At 50.6% G+C, this 16,069-nt stretch overlaps 2 protein-coding genes across 2 annotated transcripts; both read right to left on the bottom strand.

The window, feature by feature from the left end:
• Positions 1–2,061: 2,061 nt before the first annotated feature.
• Positions 2,062–2,565, bottom strand: LOC119272199. The gene has a single exon (XM_037553742.1). The coding sequence runs from the start codon at positions 2,563–2,565 to the stop codon at positions 2,062–2,064; it is 504 nt and encodes a 167-aa protein (XP_037409639.1).
• Positions 2,566–9,006: 6,441 nt separating this feature from the next.
• On the bottom strand, positions 9,007–15,671 carry LOC119268007 (chaperone protein dnaJ 72-like). Its single transcript, XM_037549492.1, has 3 exons — positions 14,780–15,671; positions 12,290–12,359; positions 9,007–9,307 (listed from the first exon to the last, which is right to left on the bottom strand). Exons 1-3 carry the CDS (start codon positions 15,199–15,201, stop codon positions 9,245–9,247), a joined length of 555 nt encoding a protein of 184 aa, XP_037405389.1. The 5' UTR covers positions 15,202–15,671; the 3' UTR covers positions 9,007–9,244.
• Between the last annotated feature and the right edge of the window lie 398 nt (positions 15,672–16,069).

Raw genomic sequence — 16,069 nt, 5'->3', positions numbered from 1 at the left:
CACCATATATGCTAGTGCTTGCTGTAGCTCCACCTCACTACCCCCTTTTCCTACCTTAATCTTAAATAGTCTTGATCGCGAGGGAGTGAGATTGCTGAGTCCCCGTGACTCACAGATTACTTCCAAAACCAGATGCAGGTGCCGACGATGCCAGTGCAGGGGACGCGACCGAACTCAAGTGGGAGTTCGATGAGTATTCTGGACGTTACTATGTTTCCTTTCCGGACGATCAGTAGCGGAGCCCAGTTGGGGCGGGGGATCTTTTGCATTAGGGGTTGTCTTTCTTTATTTGGTTCCATAGTCGGGCCTTGATTGTATTCTGGATGATGTAATGCTATATTTATGTATTGTGTGAAGTGGCGATTGTAAGCCAACTCTTTATCCCTTTCTTATTCAGTACATGGGATGTGTAAAGATTACCCCTCTTGCGACATGCCTACTATGCGGTTATGCCTCTAAGTCGTGCTCCGACACGTGGGAGATATAGCCGCATCGTGGGTGTTACACCGTCGTGCTGACAAAACTCTCCCTCGGCCTCAGCTGGATCTAGAGTTCGAGGGACGTCACCGAGATGAACGTGTGTAGATCGCGGAGGTGTCGTGCGTTCGGTACTTGATCGGTTGGATCGCGAAGACGTTCGACTACATCAATTGCGTTACTAAACGCTTCCGCTTTTGGTCTACGAGGGTACGTGGACACACTCTCTCCGCTCATTGCTATACTTCTCCTAGATAGATCTTGCATGATCATAGGAAAATTTTGAAATACTACGTTCCCCAACACTGGGAACGAGGGTACCCAGACTTGCCTGCCTGCGGCCCACGGCGTGGCTCTATCGACGGCCTGGTACGGCCCACCTTCAGCATCAACAACTCAAGACCCTCGCGAGGGGCCAAGCCTCGCGAGGCGGACAACATCAAGACCTCCAGAAGGAGCGGCCTCCTCAGGCTGGCTCCTGAGGAGCGGAGATTCCTATGCAAGTCTAACCTCGTGAGCAGTGGTGGAGCTTGACCCAAAAACCTGGACGGGCCGGTTGTAGGAAATGACTGTTGGGATTGTGTTTCATGGCCCAAAACTACATATACACTGCAGAAAACCGCATGGGCTGGGCGGGCCACGGCCCATTCGGCCTTGCCGTAGCTCCGCCACTGCTCGTGAGGCTCGGGTGACGTGAGCCATGACAACCAAGGCCAGGCGGGTGCCAGTGGGTGCAGAGCAACAATTTCCTTTTCGGTGCTAAGGAGGCAAAGCGCAGGCGTGGAGTCCCGAGGAATCAACTAAAGGTTTCCATTCTTGTGCAACAAGACCAAGACTGCCAGGACGGAGGTCATCGCCGAGCCCACCGCGGCGTCACGACCAGAGGCTTTTTGCAGGCGAAGACTATTTTTGTCAAGATAACACGTATTAGTTGTCTCCCTTTGAATTTGGCCATTGTGGGATCCCTTCCCGCCTTCATTTCGGAAGAGGACCAAGGCCACTATAAATAGGACTTAGCCACCACCATAGGGGACGACGAGGAAAAGGAGACCGGATCGGATCCATTCCATCCTCACCAGCTCACCAACTCTCTCGAGCACAAGAACACACCTCCTCCCGCGGTTGTTCTCCCACTGTACTAGTTCACCCTCAGCCCCTCGAGACCAATCCAGCAGAAAGTAGGAGTAGGGTTTTACACCGCAAGGTGGCTCGAACCTGGGTAAACGGTTGTGTCCCGTTTCCTTCTAGTTCGTCGAGATAGGCCGTGAGATTAGCGAGTAGGCAGACTGGGGGGGTTGAGTTCTTCGCACGCACCCCAGAGTTTGAACCTCTCAAGGGTCTGCGAAACCCGAAATCCGACACCAGCTGCGCCGCAGCGACATCAGCGTGCCCAAGGCCAACACCTCGGTGCCTCCCACCCATGTCGCTCGAGCGATCGCGGGAGTGCTCCTGGCCATCCTGGCGCTGACGGCCGCGAGCGCCCCTGGAGAGGGAGCGGTGGATGCGGTCGCGCCATCCCTCCTGCGCACACGGGCCGCCGTCGCGGTCGTTGTCGTCGTCGCGCCGTGCCGGACGCCTCTCGTCTCATGACTGTCTAGCACGACAGTCACCACGTCGTGTCGTGCCATCCACCATACGGGGGAACCACGTGAACTCGTAGATGTCAGCTGGCGGCGGGTCGTCGTCGTCACGAGCCTTGGAGTGGTCCTCGTGCAAGTCAAGGTGGATCAGCACGCGGTGACGCAGGCCGGGCCGGCCACGGCGCCGGTGACCGCGGGCGGGCAGCGTGAGCCACTTCACTTTTGGAATGGTGTTAGGGTTGGACGTCCATGCCCAGAGCGCCAGGTAGCGCGTATCCTCCCGGCGTAGCGACTTCTGCTTGATGTAGTCGAGGGAGCACCCACGGCCGATGACGAATGCGGCAACATACTCGTTCCAGCCATGGACAGGGACCCCCTCGATGCACAGGCGAACGTAGGCATCATGTCCAGCATGCGCCTCGAGCCTCCAAGCGTGGACAAAGAGAGAGGAGTTGCCGACGAGAAAGTCGCCACGGTTGACCGCGTCGGCACAGTTGTGCTGGTACATAAACCTGACGAGATACTGCTCGGGGAAGTGACACACCACACTTACGTCTGCCTGACGGAAGCCAAAGGTGGTAGCGAACGCAGCTGCGGCGATGTGGCATGGGACATCCTCGCGGGCTCCTTCGAACCAAGCCACCGCTGCGTTGGTGGAGAGCAGCGCCGACTCCGCCTACATCTCCGGCATGGCTGGGACGACGACGAAGTCCTCCTCCGGCCGGTTGGCCATGTGTCTATTAACAAACGCCAAGGAGTATGGCATTTACACCAAACGCAAGGTTCATGGCGTTTCGCCTTTGCCACATCAGCGCCAACTGCGGAAGTGTGGGTCGGGGCTAAACGCCATTGATCGTGGCGTCTGCAGTGCAATTGAAACGTCAGGGATGTTGGCGTGACCAAAAAAAGTCAAATTCAAAAATATTTTTCAAACGAGGTCAATTCGTGCTAATCTTCACGTATAAGGTTAAAACAGTGATTTCGTCTCAGCGATGCTGCCTAGCTGCTGCAATAATGATTCTCCGCCGTCCACTGACCATGTCAACTGATGTGATTGACTGATGATTGGCTGCGGATAAAGGGAATGGGATATGGAATCCTTTTGGTCACTCGACCCGGGCCAGCTCGCCTCTGCTGAAAGCCGATCCACCTCCATTCCATACATACTCCTACTACATACTCCATACGGCCAGATAGGCCAAATGCGTACCACATCGGGCGTGGGCCCGGGGTCTGACAACGCGTTTTGACTCCCCGTCTACGAGGCGAAGACTCTTTTCTTTCTTCCTTTTTTGTGTTGAAGCAAGGATCAGAGCAAGACGACGGGAGCGTCCATGTGTGCCAGGCAGGACAGGACAGTGTCGCCGTCGTGCCGAGTCGGTATCCAACGTTATCAACTGAATGCTGTTCACACACCGCCGCACAGCACTGCTCCACTTGCTAACCATGCTTACTGGAGTACATTCTGTTGGTTATTCCGTACGGCTTACTGTATGCACAAAACAAGCTGATGCCGAGCACTGTGATTAGTTTACTCGTCATCTTTGCAGGAAACTGCTGGCTGATTAAACTACGGATCGAGCAGTTAAGATCTGGTGACATTACATAAATATTTGCAGCTCCTTACCTCGGCTTGACGCACACGCCTGGATTCACAAGGCTAGGGGAACAAGGCAGCCCTGGCTAGCTTGGGCAGCAAGAAGAATGACCGCCACAGGGCCACGCTCGCGAGTGTCCTCTGGGAAGGAGAAAGAAACCGGAAGAGAGAGAGAGAGAGAGAGAGAGAGAGAGAGATTAGACAAGGAAAAGAGGCGACGTGGCGTGATGAGACGATTAGCCGGCAGGGCGGGTGTGGCACCGGCAGCGGCCAGCAGCACACACTCGGCGCCGTGTCCACCGCGCTCGCTGCGCGGCCCACGCCGCAACGCGGTTTCTCCACCCCCATGTCGAATCCCCGCTCTCTCCTCACTTCCTCACCGTCATCGTGAACCCTACCAAAATCATTTAACTTTTCAAAAGAAAAGATTATTGCTCCGCTGGCTCTGGGTACGTCCACCATTCCGCGGCCAGCGCCATCCTGTATGCCGCTCACTCCCTCTATAAACCCCCCGCCGCGCTCTCACTCGGCATCAGTCACCTTCAAACCCAATCCAGGAAGCAAAGCTACTCCCTCTCCCTCCCATGGCCAACAGCTGCGCGAGCCTTGACACCACCTGGTCCCACCTCCCCGCTCCCGCCCCGGCTCCCTGGCCATACGCCGCCTGGTTCTCCCCCGCCGCCGCCGCCTTTGAGAACGACGCGCTCGCCACCGCGCTCGCTCGCGCCTCCGCCTCGCCGTCCTCCCCGACCCCTTCCTCCTCCACGACCACCACCTCCTCCGCGTCCGAGCTGTCCTGCACCCCGTACGACGCGCCCGCGCTGCCCGCCGTAAGCTGCAGGCCAGCCTCGGCGGCGGCGGCGGCGCGGCACTGCACGGGCCGCGTCTCCAAGCGGAAGCCCCGGGTGTCCCGCCGCCCGCAGACCACGTACATCACCGCCGACCCGGCCAACTTCCGTCGCATGGTGCAGGAGATCACCGGCTACGCCCTTCCCGGCGCGGAGAGAGCCTCCGCCGTGCCAGCGCCGCCCCGGCCGGACCCGCTCGCTTTCGTGCTCCCGACGCTGGACACGTCCGCCTGCTTCTTGCTGGACCAGGGCCAGGCGCCCTCGCTGCCGCAGCAGCGTTGGGAGGACAAGACGTCGGGCGGAGCGGCGGCGGCGACAGCAATGCCCGCGATGGCGGACGACTCGTCGCTGCGGCTGATGCAGGAGCTGGAGGCCATGGTGAGCGCGCCGCCCGCCGTGTCCTCCTTCCCGACGTTGGAGAGCTGGGGGATGATCTGAAGTTCTCAAGGATTAGTCTTTTTTCCTTTTCTTATGCTACGTAGCGCTTTTAGTGTCTTGTCGGTCCTCCCGATGTGAGGATCAGATGGGCGGAGGTGGTAAATGATTCCTTTTTGTTGAGATCGTAGTAGTAGGAGTTCTGTAAAGTGGATTAGTGGCGGTCAATGATGATGTTAATCACTTGTAGTCTAATCCAAGTAGTAGTAGTACTGCATTACAATTTACAAAGTGTTGTGCTGGTGTTATGGTCTTAACCGTGCTCTGCCTTTCAGCTACGCACGTAACGTAGATGAGCAGAGATTTGGAGCGTTGCCATCGTGCGCTGCGACGTGAACGGTGGACGAGATTAGAAAGAACAAGAGTTAATTGCTTTTTTTTTTGAAGAGTGGGCGACTCCTGCTGGTTGTTTCTGGCTATGCATCTACTCCTATTTTTCTATCTAATACATTGACATGTGGGACCCACATGCAGATGCAGGTATGGAGTGAAAAGTTACCAGCAGACGACGAAAAGTACCCGGAACACAAGTTGTAGAACCGATTTATGTACCCCGGGACATGTGGTTAGCAAATTCAAAATTCACGTAGAATGGATTTATGTCATTTTTTAAGTTTATGTATGAATATGTACATCTAGTGCAAGTTTATATATCAAAAGTGTAATTAACTCTTAGAACAAATAGCTGCATGGTTCTATGGCTGTTTTACAGTCGTAGGATGACGTATTAATGCTATTTGTAGTGTGGCTTTCCTTACCAGACAGACCGGGACACACCACTCTCTCTCTCTCTCTCTCTCTCTCTCTCTCTCTCTCTCTCTCTCTCTCTCTCTCTCTCTCTCTCTCTCTCTCTCTTTTTGACAGAAGAAGGGACACACCACCGCAGGAGTGGCGGTGCCGGGCCATCACAGATTTTATGAAGTTTGTGTAAAACGAACTCGTGGACTCGCCTAGTGGAGACAGAGTCAAGTGACGGCACACTGAGCTTGCGTCTGCGTGCATGATTTTGTTGACAAACAGACAGCAGCTGCGAAACTGCTGCTTCTTTCTTTCTTTGTCAACGACATAGTTTGGACAACCTTGCAGGCACATAAATTTCACTTGACATGACACAAGCTCTCAACAATACAGCATGTCTGATTTAGGGCTTTAAACATAGCTTCAAACACTAGCCTCCGGAAGCCCAGGCTGTTAGAATGGATAGAGGGAGAGAATTGGCCGAATATGATGGATGTATTATTGAGCCTCGGAGGTGAGTATATAACCCAAATATATCTCTAAGGATAAGACACCTCTTCTAAAGATAAAGTAGGACACGGATTACAAATCCTAGACTACCAAACACATAACCCAAATATATCTCTAACACCCCCCTCCCCGCAGTCGTAGCGGTAGCGTTGCGGACAACATGAGCGTCACGAACGGTCAGACTGAAGAGAATAGCAGCCGACGGCTGGCATCCCTCCGCAGTCGTAGCGGGAGCGTCGTGGACGGTGTTGCGTCGCGGGCGCGTTGACTGTAGAGGAAGCCGTCGAGTTGCTCAAGCGAGGTGATAGCCCTTTGTGCCGTTATCGAGGTAGCCGAGAGCGTGGGTGGTGTAGCCGTGGTCGAGGTAGCCATGCGAAGAATGTCGTGGTCAATGTCGAGTCGGGGTGGCCGGTGTCGAGGAAGTCGTCATGGAGCTGCGGGCGCAAGGAGGCACCGAGTTAGTCATGGGCGAAGTGGTGTTGAAGTAGTGGTGCGCCGGGAAGAAGATGGTGTTGACGAAGCGTTGCGCCGAGTTTGCCAGACCCCGGGACACGTCATAGACAAAGGCACACGTCGGTGTTGCCAACACCGGGCATGCGTAGACGAACGAAGACGAAATTGACGAAGCGCCGCACCAGGCTTGCCAGGCCCGGGGACACGTCGTGGACAAAGGCACAGATCGGTGGTGCCAGCATCGGGCATGCGTAGACAAGGGACCTGCACGAGCTATACGCCATGTCAAGGAGTCGTAGGGGTCAGCAGAGAAGGAGACTCGACGACGGTTGCGGCGCCAATCGGCGTGGGGCCGATGTCACCAATGGTGGTCGGAATGGTCGAGGAAGATGACGGCATGGTCGAGGAAGATGACAGCGACGCTGCGACGAGCTGGTGCTGGACGAAGACGAAGGGGGTGGACTGACGGCGTGGCTCGGGTGAGCGAGCGGTAGCGGTGCCGAGGAAGTAGAGCGGTGGCAGGGGCTTGAGGACGCGCCGACGGCGACGACTAAGTTAGGAGCACGGCGACGGTGCTCGAAGTAGGCGAGGAGAACCCAACAGCGTGACGAAGACCGGCGTGGGACGGTGGTGTTCCCACGCCGATGGAGGCGGCACGGCGTATACCACGGGAAGTCGACGTGCGATGACGGCGGAGTGGACTGCGGGCCACGACGCTAAGGCCCGAAGGGGCGACGCAACGGCGGCGGGCAAGTCGGGGCGACGACGGGAAGACCTTGGGGCGGCGGTGTGGACTGCGTGCCGCGACGCTACGTCCCGAAGGGGCGGCGTTGCGGGGGAGCGCGGGGCGGTGCAACCGCGGGGACGACCTCGGAGCGGTGACAGGGAACCGTGTATCACGGCACTACACCCCGAAGGGGCAGCGCAGCGACGACACACGAGTAGATGCAGCCGTGAGGAGAACCACGAGGCGGCGGCGCTGCGGCCCGACGGGGCGACGCAACAGTAGACCGCTGCTCGATCGGTGGAGGGGCGCGCTGAACTCGGGGACGATCTTCACGGGACATGCGGAGGCGCGCGCAACCGACTTACAGGTCGGTCGCCCGACGTAGATGAGGTGAATCGCGGCGGCGGGCGGGTGATCAATCCGATCACGCGCGAGGTTGGAGACGTCGCTCGGTGGAGGCGGAGTGCGGGATGAAGCCGGCAACGACGGGCGGCGTGGGATGACACGCGGACGAGTGCGTCAGCGCCGACGCGCGGGCGGCCAACGCAACAGCGTCACCCGAGCAGCCAGGCCCGAAGCGGCGAACGCAACGTCGTGTGGAGGCAGGCCGCACATACGGGACGGAGGCGGGAGGTGATGCAGGAATCTCGGTCGAAGCAGGGCGGCGACGGCTGACGTAGAGCGATGGGCGGGCAGACGCGCGAACGACAACCGTGACGGGCCGCCGTGTCGTGCAAGGCCGTCGGGTCAGAGAAGAGGCGAAGTGGTCGCGTCGGTGTCGGAGTAGAGGGGCGGGTGGGCGGCAGCGAGCGACGCAAAACGCTCGTAGATCGAAAAACCAAAAAGAAAACGCCGATCAAGACAACCGGCGAGAAAGAAAATTCCGGAGCAAGGGCTCGAGAAAAGACTCTCTAGGGCAGCCGGTCAACACTACAGATGAACCCTAGGTACGGGTGGCGTGGCCCCAGCGACGGACATGGAGGCCGACTGCCCAGGGGCGGCACGCGGGGCAAAAAAGATGGGCTTCGGCTAGGGTTTGAATCGGTTAGACTGATACCATATTACTCCCTCCGTCTAGGTGTGTAAGTCATTTTAGGCTGTGCACCGCGACCAAGGCGGAGTGAAAAGCGAGAGAATTTAATATTTTTTTGCTAATCAATAGCATTGCATGCAATGAACTAACCACTGTATGTCATATTTGTTATTCTTAAGTCATTAAAAGCATGCACGACCCACGTCTCTTATTGATTGATGTCATGAAACAAGAAAAGACGAGGGAGTTAATGTACCATGTCTAAGTGTTTTGAGATTATTTAATTTTCATAAGATGACTTACACACCTAGACGGAGGAAGTAGAAAGAATAGAGGAAGAGAATTGGGAAATATGATCGAGGAAGTAGAAAGAATAGAGGAAGAGAATTGGGAAATATGATGGATGTATTATTGAACCATGATGACTGAGTATATATTGAGTACAAGACTTAAGGGCAAGACACCTCTCCTAAAAATAAGATAGGAGATGGATTACAAATCCTAGACTACCAAACACATGCAACCCAAATATATCTCTAATACAGGCCAGCCTTCGTACCCACCAAAATGTCTGTACCATTACAATACACAATGCGATTACTTGCAGATTCCGAGGAAACAAAGCATGATTAGAGGAGGTTAAAAGAACTTGTTTGAATCTTTGCACTGGAAGAACCTTAGGCATAGATGCACATTACAATCATCCACAGCTACGCTGATCAGGTAATCAGTCGTCACTTTGTCACAAATATTATTCCGACTGCACAGAAGGATCTGAACAACAATATGCACACTCGTTTGTCTATGTACCAGTGTACCACAATTTGATGGAACCTATCTACTTCTCTACCTATTCCCCTTTCCCCCTTTTACCTTCTCAATCGACTCCATTGCTTCTTCAAATGATTTCTGCATGGCAAATAGACAAAACACGACTTCATGTCACTAGTAGTAAGTAGTAATCGTTTTTTTCTACAACACCAGTACTACTACTAGTAAGTAGTAATAGCAAGAATAAGATTAAGTACTAGTCATATGCTGATGATGCCTGACACAATATTTATATAATTATAATAATCCTCCTCTTTGTTTCTCACTCACCCTACCCAGCATAACTAAGCTGCCCGAGGGGTTTCTTATCACCTCTACACATGAAATTACACACCTAACAAAACTGATGTACGGGAGTAGCTAGGCGTTGCAACCTCTAAATCTAAGTATACCACCCTGACGTACAGGAAAAAAGGTGTAAGAGATATAAAGTACTATGACAGAAAAGTTGTAATCAGAGTCAAAATAAGACACATTTTTACTATCTTATATAAGCAAGAAAAGAAAGTGTGTGAGCTCATTATAGCCGCTACTGCTAAGCATGCCAATAAGATTTGGTGTACATATATGTGTAGAACATTTAAACTCAATATATGGTTTAGTGAACGCAAATTCCTCAAGTAAACAAGAATAATCATTTCTACAAACTGTTAAAAATATCGAACGATATTTAAGGTAATCGGCCAGTTAATCCTGAATCCGTAGGTCAAGGATGCGATAACACCTTATCCATCCAGCGGATTAATCGGCTGTCAGGCCGATTTATTCCACTGGGCCGGTTAACTGAATAGAGGGAGAGAGAAATTTGGGCTCCAACATTTTGGACCATTCCCTCCTTTACCCCCAAACTGGGTGTTTTATAGGTCAGGCCCTTCTCACTCTCCCCTCCCCTCCCGTAGTAACCCTCATTGGAGGAGGCTACGAGCAGCCGCCGTCATCCGCCGGAGGTGCCTGCACTCCTCAAGGATCCAGGCACCAAGCCTCTTCCTCCCGCTCGAGCCCGCCGACCCTCCCCCTCCCCGAGACCAGCAGCACAGCAGACGAGCTTGCCTCCCTTCTTCTTCCTGCTCCAGGTCGCCGCCCCCTCCCCAAGCAGTCTGTGCTATATGCTGATCTGCTTTGTGCTATGCTATATGTTGCTCCTGCTCTGTGTTATATGCTGTTGCTGCTGCCGCTGCCGCTTATTGGCTCTCCATTATTGATGCTGCTGCTGCATTATTGCTATATGTAGCTAAGATAACAACAACAACAACAACAACAAAGCCTTTAGTCCCAAACAAGTGGGGTAGGCTAGAGGTGAAACCCATAAGATCTCGCAACCAACTCATGGTTCTCGCACATGGATATCAAGCTTCCACGCACACGTCCATGGCTAGTTCTTTGTCCATACTCCAATCCTTCATATCCCTCTTTACGGACTCCTCCCATGTAAAGTTCGGTCTACCCCGACCTCTCTTGACATTATCGGCACGCTTTAGCCGTCCGCTATGCACTGGCGCTTCTGGAGGCCTGCGCTGAATATGCCAAAACCATCTCATACGATGTTGGACAAGCTTCTCTTCAATCGGCGCTACCCCAACTCTATCTCGTATATCATCATTCCGGACTCGGTCCTTCCTTGTGTGGCCACACATCCATCTCAACATGCGCATCTCCGCCACACCTAACTGTTGAACATGTCGCCTTTTAGTCGGCCAACACTCAGCACCATACAACAGTGCGGGTCGAACCGCCGTCCTATAGGACTTGCCTTTTAGCTTTCGTGGCACTCTTGTCACAGAGAATGCCAGAAGCTTGGCGCCACTTCATCCATCCGGCTTTGATTCGATGATTCACGTCTTCATCGATATCCCCATCCTTCTGCAGCATAGACCCTAAATATCTAAAGGTGTCTTTTTGAGGCATCACCTTCCCATCAAGGCTAACCTCCTCCTCGTGCCTAGTAGTACTGAAACCGCACCTCATGTACTCGGTTTTAGTTCTACTAAGCCTAAAACCTTTGGATTCCAAGATTTGTCTCCATAGCTCTAACTTCCTATTGACCCCCGTCCGTCTATCATCGACTAGCACCACATCATCCGCAAAGAGCATACACACCATGGGATATCTCCTTGTATATCCCTTGTGATCTCATCCATCACCAGAGCAAAAAGATAAGGGCTCAAAGCTGACCCTGGTGCAGTCCTATTTTAATCAGGAAGTCATCGGTGTCGCCATCACTTGTTCGAACACTTGTCACAACATTATCATACATGTCCTTGATGAGGGTAATGTACTTTGCTGGGACTTTGTGTTTCTCCAAGGCCCACCACATGACATTCCGCGGTATCTTATCGTAGGCCTTCTCTAAGTCAATGAACAGCATATGCAGGCCCTAATTAACCTACCAATGAATGGGTTACCGATAAATTCAGTTAATAGGCCGATTCACCAATTAATCCCTACTCCTCACCTGACCGAGCAGCTACAAATGGCCAAGGGGTTAGTTTAATTACATCTGAAAATTGAAAACTCTCAAAAACTGATGTTCATTTTCTTACCAATTGGAAATACAACTTTGAAAAACATGAAGCTGTTCCATAGTTTCCAAAGGGTGGTTCATCATTGGAAGGTACAAGAAAATCCAAACTGAAGCATTCTAACTACCAACTGGGAAAAAGAAAAGGGCATCTCCATCATATTCCGCACTTAACCTGAACTTATCAGTGAATTGCAATCTTTCTAGCTTAATGAACAAACTGGACGCATTACAGTGATGGTCACAATCAGATAAGGAGAAGGTATCACATGGACAACGTTAAAAGGATTAAGTTTCACCATTTGATGTTTTGTACCACCTTTTCCCTTCTAACAATTCTAATAAACTGCATATTATAAGCTTCACCCAGCTTTTGTCACTCAACAACCAAATCAACTTGCTCTTGACGGAAATAAATTCAAAAGAACAAGGGTTAAATCGTTAAACCAAAGGAACTCATGTGGATACTGAGAAAAGAAATAAATGAGAATGAAAGTTACTCTAGATAAAGCACTAGAAGTTCACCGGCTATATACACTTACCCCAGAGTTATTCATGTTCCAGAGTTCCAGAATACTTCCATCAAGAAAAGCTGCACCAGAAAGCAATACACTGCAGTGCAGAATTATCATCATCAGCCATTGAACTCAACCGCTATCATAATAAAAATAATGGGAGGCCATTCGGACTAGAACATTTGATATTACTACATAAAACACTAAAGGGAATCACATGAGTTTGCAATGTTAAGCATATGGATCTCCTGGTAGCACACGCCGTGACCGATCAAAATTTAGCACCCTCTAGGACATTCTCTCAGCCGTCTGGGATGAGTTACGTTGACATGTGCACGTAACATCTACTTCCTCTGTTCTTTGGCTGGCCACTGAATGTGGTCGAGTCTTCGAGTGAATTTCCCATCAGAGTATAAGTGCATCAAACTGTTTAATGTCACTCAGGTTATTCTGTTTGAGTGATCTAGTGTTATTAATACCTGCTATTACTTTCTAGTACATGTATGTCTATTCTATCATGATTAATAGTTTATTTGCCTGGACATCAGTTTCATGTTGCCTTGTGTGGAGCTATCTTGTTCTTCCCATACTAGCACGATCAACAATACTTTGTATGCTTTGCGCTCTCCTGCCTACACTTAATCAGTTGGTTAGTGGGTTAATTTATCTCTTGGGTACTGACTTGCAATTCAATTAAATGTAATTCAGTTATTACTTCATATTGCATGTATTTTTCAGAGACACTCCAAACATCACTAGAGAATAACTTGTCATTGTGACATCGTCAGCTTTAGCACTTCAAACATCACTAGAGAATAACATGTCATTGTGACTAATCTTCATATTTAAGGACTGAATACTGAAAACATTAAAGATGGCAGTCTAAGTACGTTAGTATCACTTACCCTAGAACTTGTGGTGGGTTATACTACAGGTGACACCTGATGGCTTGCCAGCAGGAGGTGGATCTTGAGGTAGCAAACAAAACTGCTGTGTGTATGATCTTTTCGGAGCAGCTCTATGACATACAAATTTATCGTGGAGCTACGGGATGTGTTAGACCACCAATTCGTGGTTTCAGAATCAGGGTGCTAGATCTAGGTGGTCGAACAATACCACAACAACAAGACAGTTGATAATGAGTCAGTGATAAGGCAGTCCCACGATCCTACAGCAATAGTGGATAAGATGGCTCAATCCGATGTTCAAGACAACTCCAAGTTTGTTGTAGGGGCATAATTCCTAAAATCTCCATCATGGAGAAGTTTTGCCATCGCACTTAATCAGAAATGAGAGGGCATGAAGTTTGATGACTCGACTGCTCACCAGGATGTGGAGAGACGTGGCTTGTGTCACACATGACAGGGCATCAAAATCCAATCTAGTAAGCAACAAACTCTAAGGTGCCACCTGCTTTAAGTGCAGTGAGGTAGGCCAAAAGGCCAAGATATGTATGCCACGACAGGGAAGGCGGGAAGAATGGCTCACAAGGGTAGAACTCTAGGTGTGGTTGTCGGTGAATCTAGTACCTCACTGTATGATTATTCATTATACCCTTGTTCTACTTATAGGTTATAGCATGTCGATTGTCAATCCATTGATTGGTTGGTTCATACAAGAGCCGAAACTCATGCATGTGCCAACAGTTCTTCCTTTCTTGATAGGAAACAGCTCAGGTCTGCTGCTTTTGGAGTAGGGAAGGTCGACTTGAAGCTTGCTTTGGAAAAAACTATCACTCTGGGGAATTTGCTGCACCTGCGTTCGTTAAAGAAGGCTATGTCCAATGTTGAGATGGCTTTAAATTGGTTTTCAGTCCAATAAACTCATTATTTTCAAATCTGGTTCATTTATTGGAAAAAAACTGTGTGCAGAGGCTTGTTCCATGTTAGTTTGTTCAATTCCTCGGATAGATTTGTTAACAACACTCACGCTCACATTGTTCCATGTTAGTTTGACATTTAAGCCCCTCACTACTAGTCTACTAAGCATTGATTTTAGCACCAATCTGTGTCATCTAACCCATGATCATCATAGGATTTGTGAGCCGACTTCACCGACTCATCATCAACCACCATTCCACCAAGAGTAGCCATATATCATGTCAATTTTAATTTCACATTTATGAATTAGAAGTACTCTGTCAACAGCCAAAACAGTTATGAAGTAAGAATGCCATTGCATGAGGTGGAACAGGTATTGAAGTTCAAAATATATGACGAAATTTCTTTGGAAAAACGTCTGATTCTGTTTTTTGGAACTGATTGCCAGCTCCAAGCGCATCCACATTTGACCGAACAGCAGTGATAACAAATATTCAAGTACTTGTGGTAACCCAATTTGGAGGTTTGGTTCTGTTTAATTTCTTACACCAAGATATCCATAAACCACTGTGTAACAATCATGCAATGGTATTGGACTCTCTCTTGAAAGTTGAAAACCTAACAAAATTAGTGCAAGAGCCCTCTGCGCGGCGCCATAGGAACTCAAGAAAGAAAAGTATCGATGCCAATTTGGTACCTGGAGAAGCCGAGATTGAGAAGGAACCTTCGCCGAGTCATCGCCTTCAGCAACAAGCCCCAATCGTATCCCACCGATGCGCCTCCGCCTCCCGGAGGCGGCCGCCGCCAAGAACTTTCTCTGTGCCCGTAGCCGTAGCCGTGCGAACCCGAGGAGGAGGCCCAGGTGGAGGAGGATGTGCGGACATAGGAGGAAGAGCGGAGACGGAGGTCGTACTCGGCCCTCCTTTGGTCGTCGGAGAGGACGTGGTAGGCGTCGGAGGCCTGGCGGAAGCGCCGCGCGGCTTCGGCTCGGGCACCGGCGTCGCCGGATTGAGCGTGGCGGTCGGGGTGGTCGCGCAGGGCGCGGCGGCGGAAGGCGGCCTTGACCTCGGCCTTGGTAGCGTCGGGCCGCACCCCAAGCGTACCGTAGTGGTCGCCCATGGCGCGCAGAGGGTTTCGCCTCCCTGCAGAATGGATCGCGAGCAAGCACGACGAGGAATCGAGGAGGAAGGCGACGACGACCGCATCGTGGCCGCTCTTACCGCCGCCCGTTCTTCCAGAGCTATTAGACTGATGGCCGGGCCGGGCCGGTCTAGCTTATTTGACTAGCCCACTGATACATGATTACCGGTCATAAATTTAGAATAATCTTGTCTAAAAAAATAGAACAATCGATTCTCAGCACTCAAAAAAGAATAATTGATTCTCAAACAAAATTTAGAATAATTGCTTTAGGATTAACTGAAAAAAGATTTTAGTATTGTGATTAGAACACCTGATCATATGCAAATAAGGGGTGGCACTAATCAGACTTTTGGAGATTCCTCATGACCATGGCCTTCTTGTGGTGTGGAGGTGGTTGACGAAGTGGTAGCAGACACGTCGTAATTGTGGAGGAAGCCCATGGACGCCGACACTGACCATGGAGGTGGCCACCGATGTTCTTGGATCCCTGCAGCGTCCTTGTATGATTGGTGGTTGGGAGTGTTAGGGTTTTCCCCGTACGTGTATTATCTCTCTCGCAGCAAAGATTTCAAGCTCTTCTTTATATATATATATATATATATATATATATATATATATATATATATATAATATATATACGTATACAATGCCCGTGCGTTGCCACGGGTTTTCAAAATATTTTGTCATAACGCATATTAAATTTTACAAATGTCAGTTGATAATTTTAAAACATCATCCAAATCCATTAGTTCTTATCTCTGACGAACAAAAGTGGAAATAAATTTTATACTACATTATATAAGTATAGCAAACATGATCGTGCGTTGCAACAGAAGTAAATAAA

Source organism: Triticum dicoccoides, chromosome 3A (genome assembly GCF_002162155.2).
Source record: "Triticum dicoccoides isolate Atlit2015 ecotype Zavitan chromosome 3A, WEW_v2.0, whole genome shotgun sequence".
Lineage (NCBI taxonomy): Eukaryota > Viridiplantae > Streptophyta > Magnoliopsida > Poales > Poaceae > Triticum > Triticum dicoccoides.
The sequence above is the reverse complement of the archived record's forward strand: the minus strand, read 5'-3'. Positions and strand labels throughout refer to the sequence as shown.

Bases quoted from the DNA above. Each gene is read 5' to 3' on its own strand.
- LOC119272199 (XM_037553742.1), bottom strand. From the start codon at position 2,565: ATGTACCAGCACAACTGTGCCGACGCGGTCAACCGTGGCGACTTTCTC.
- LOC119268007 (XM_037549492.1), bottom strand. From the start codon at position 15,201: ATGGGCGACCACTACGGTACGCTTGGGGTGCGGCCCGACGCTACCAAG. The intron at 12,360-14,779 runs GTACCAAATTGG...TCTGCACTGCAG, and splicing joins CTCAATCTCGGCTTCTCCAG to TGTATTGCTTTCTGGTGCAG. The intron at 9,308-12,289 runs GTAAGTGTATAT...TTTGCCATGCAG, and splicing joins GGAACATGAATAACTCTGGG to AAATCATTTGAAGAAGCAAT.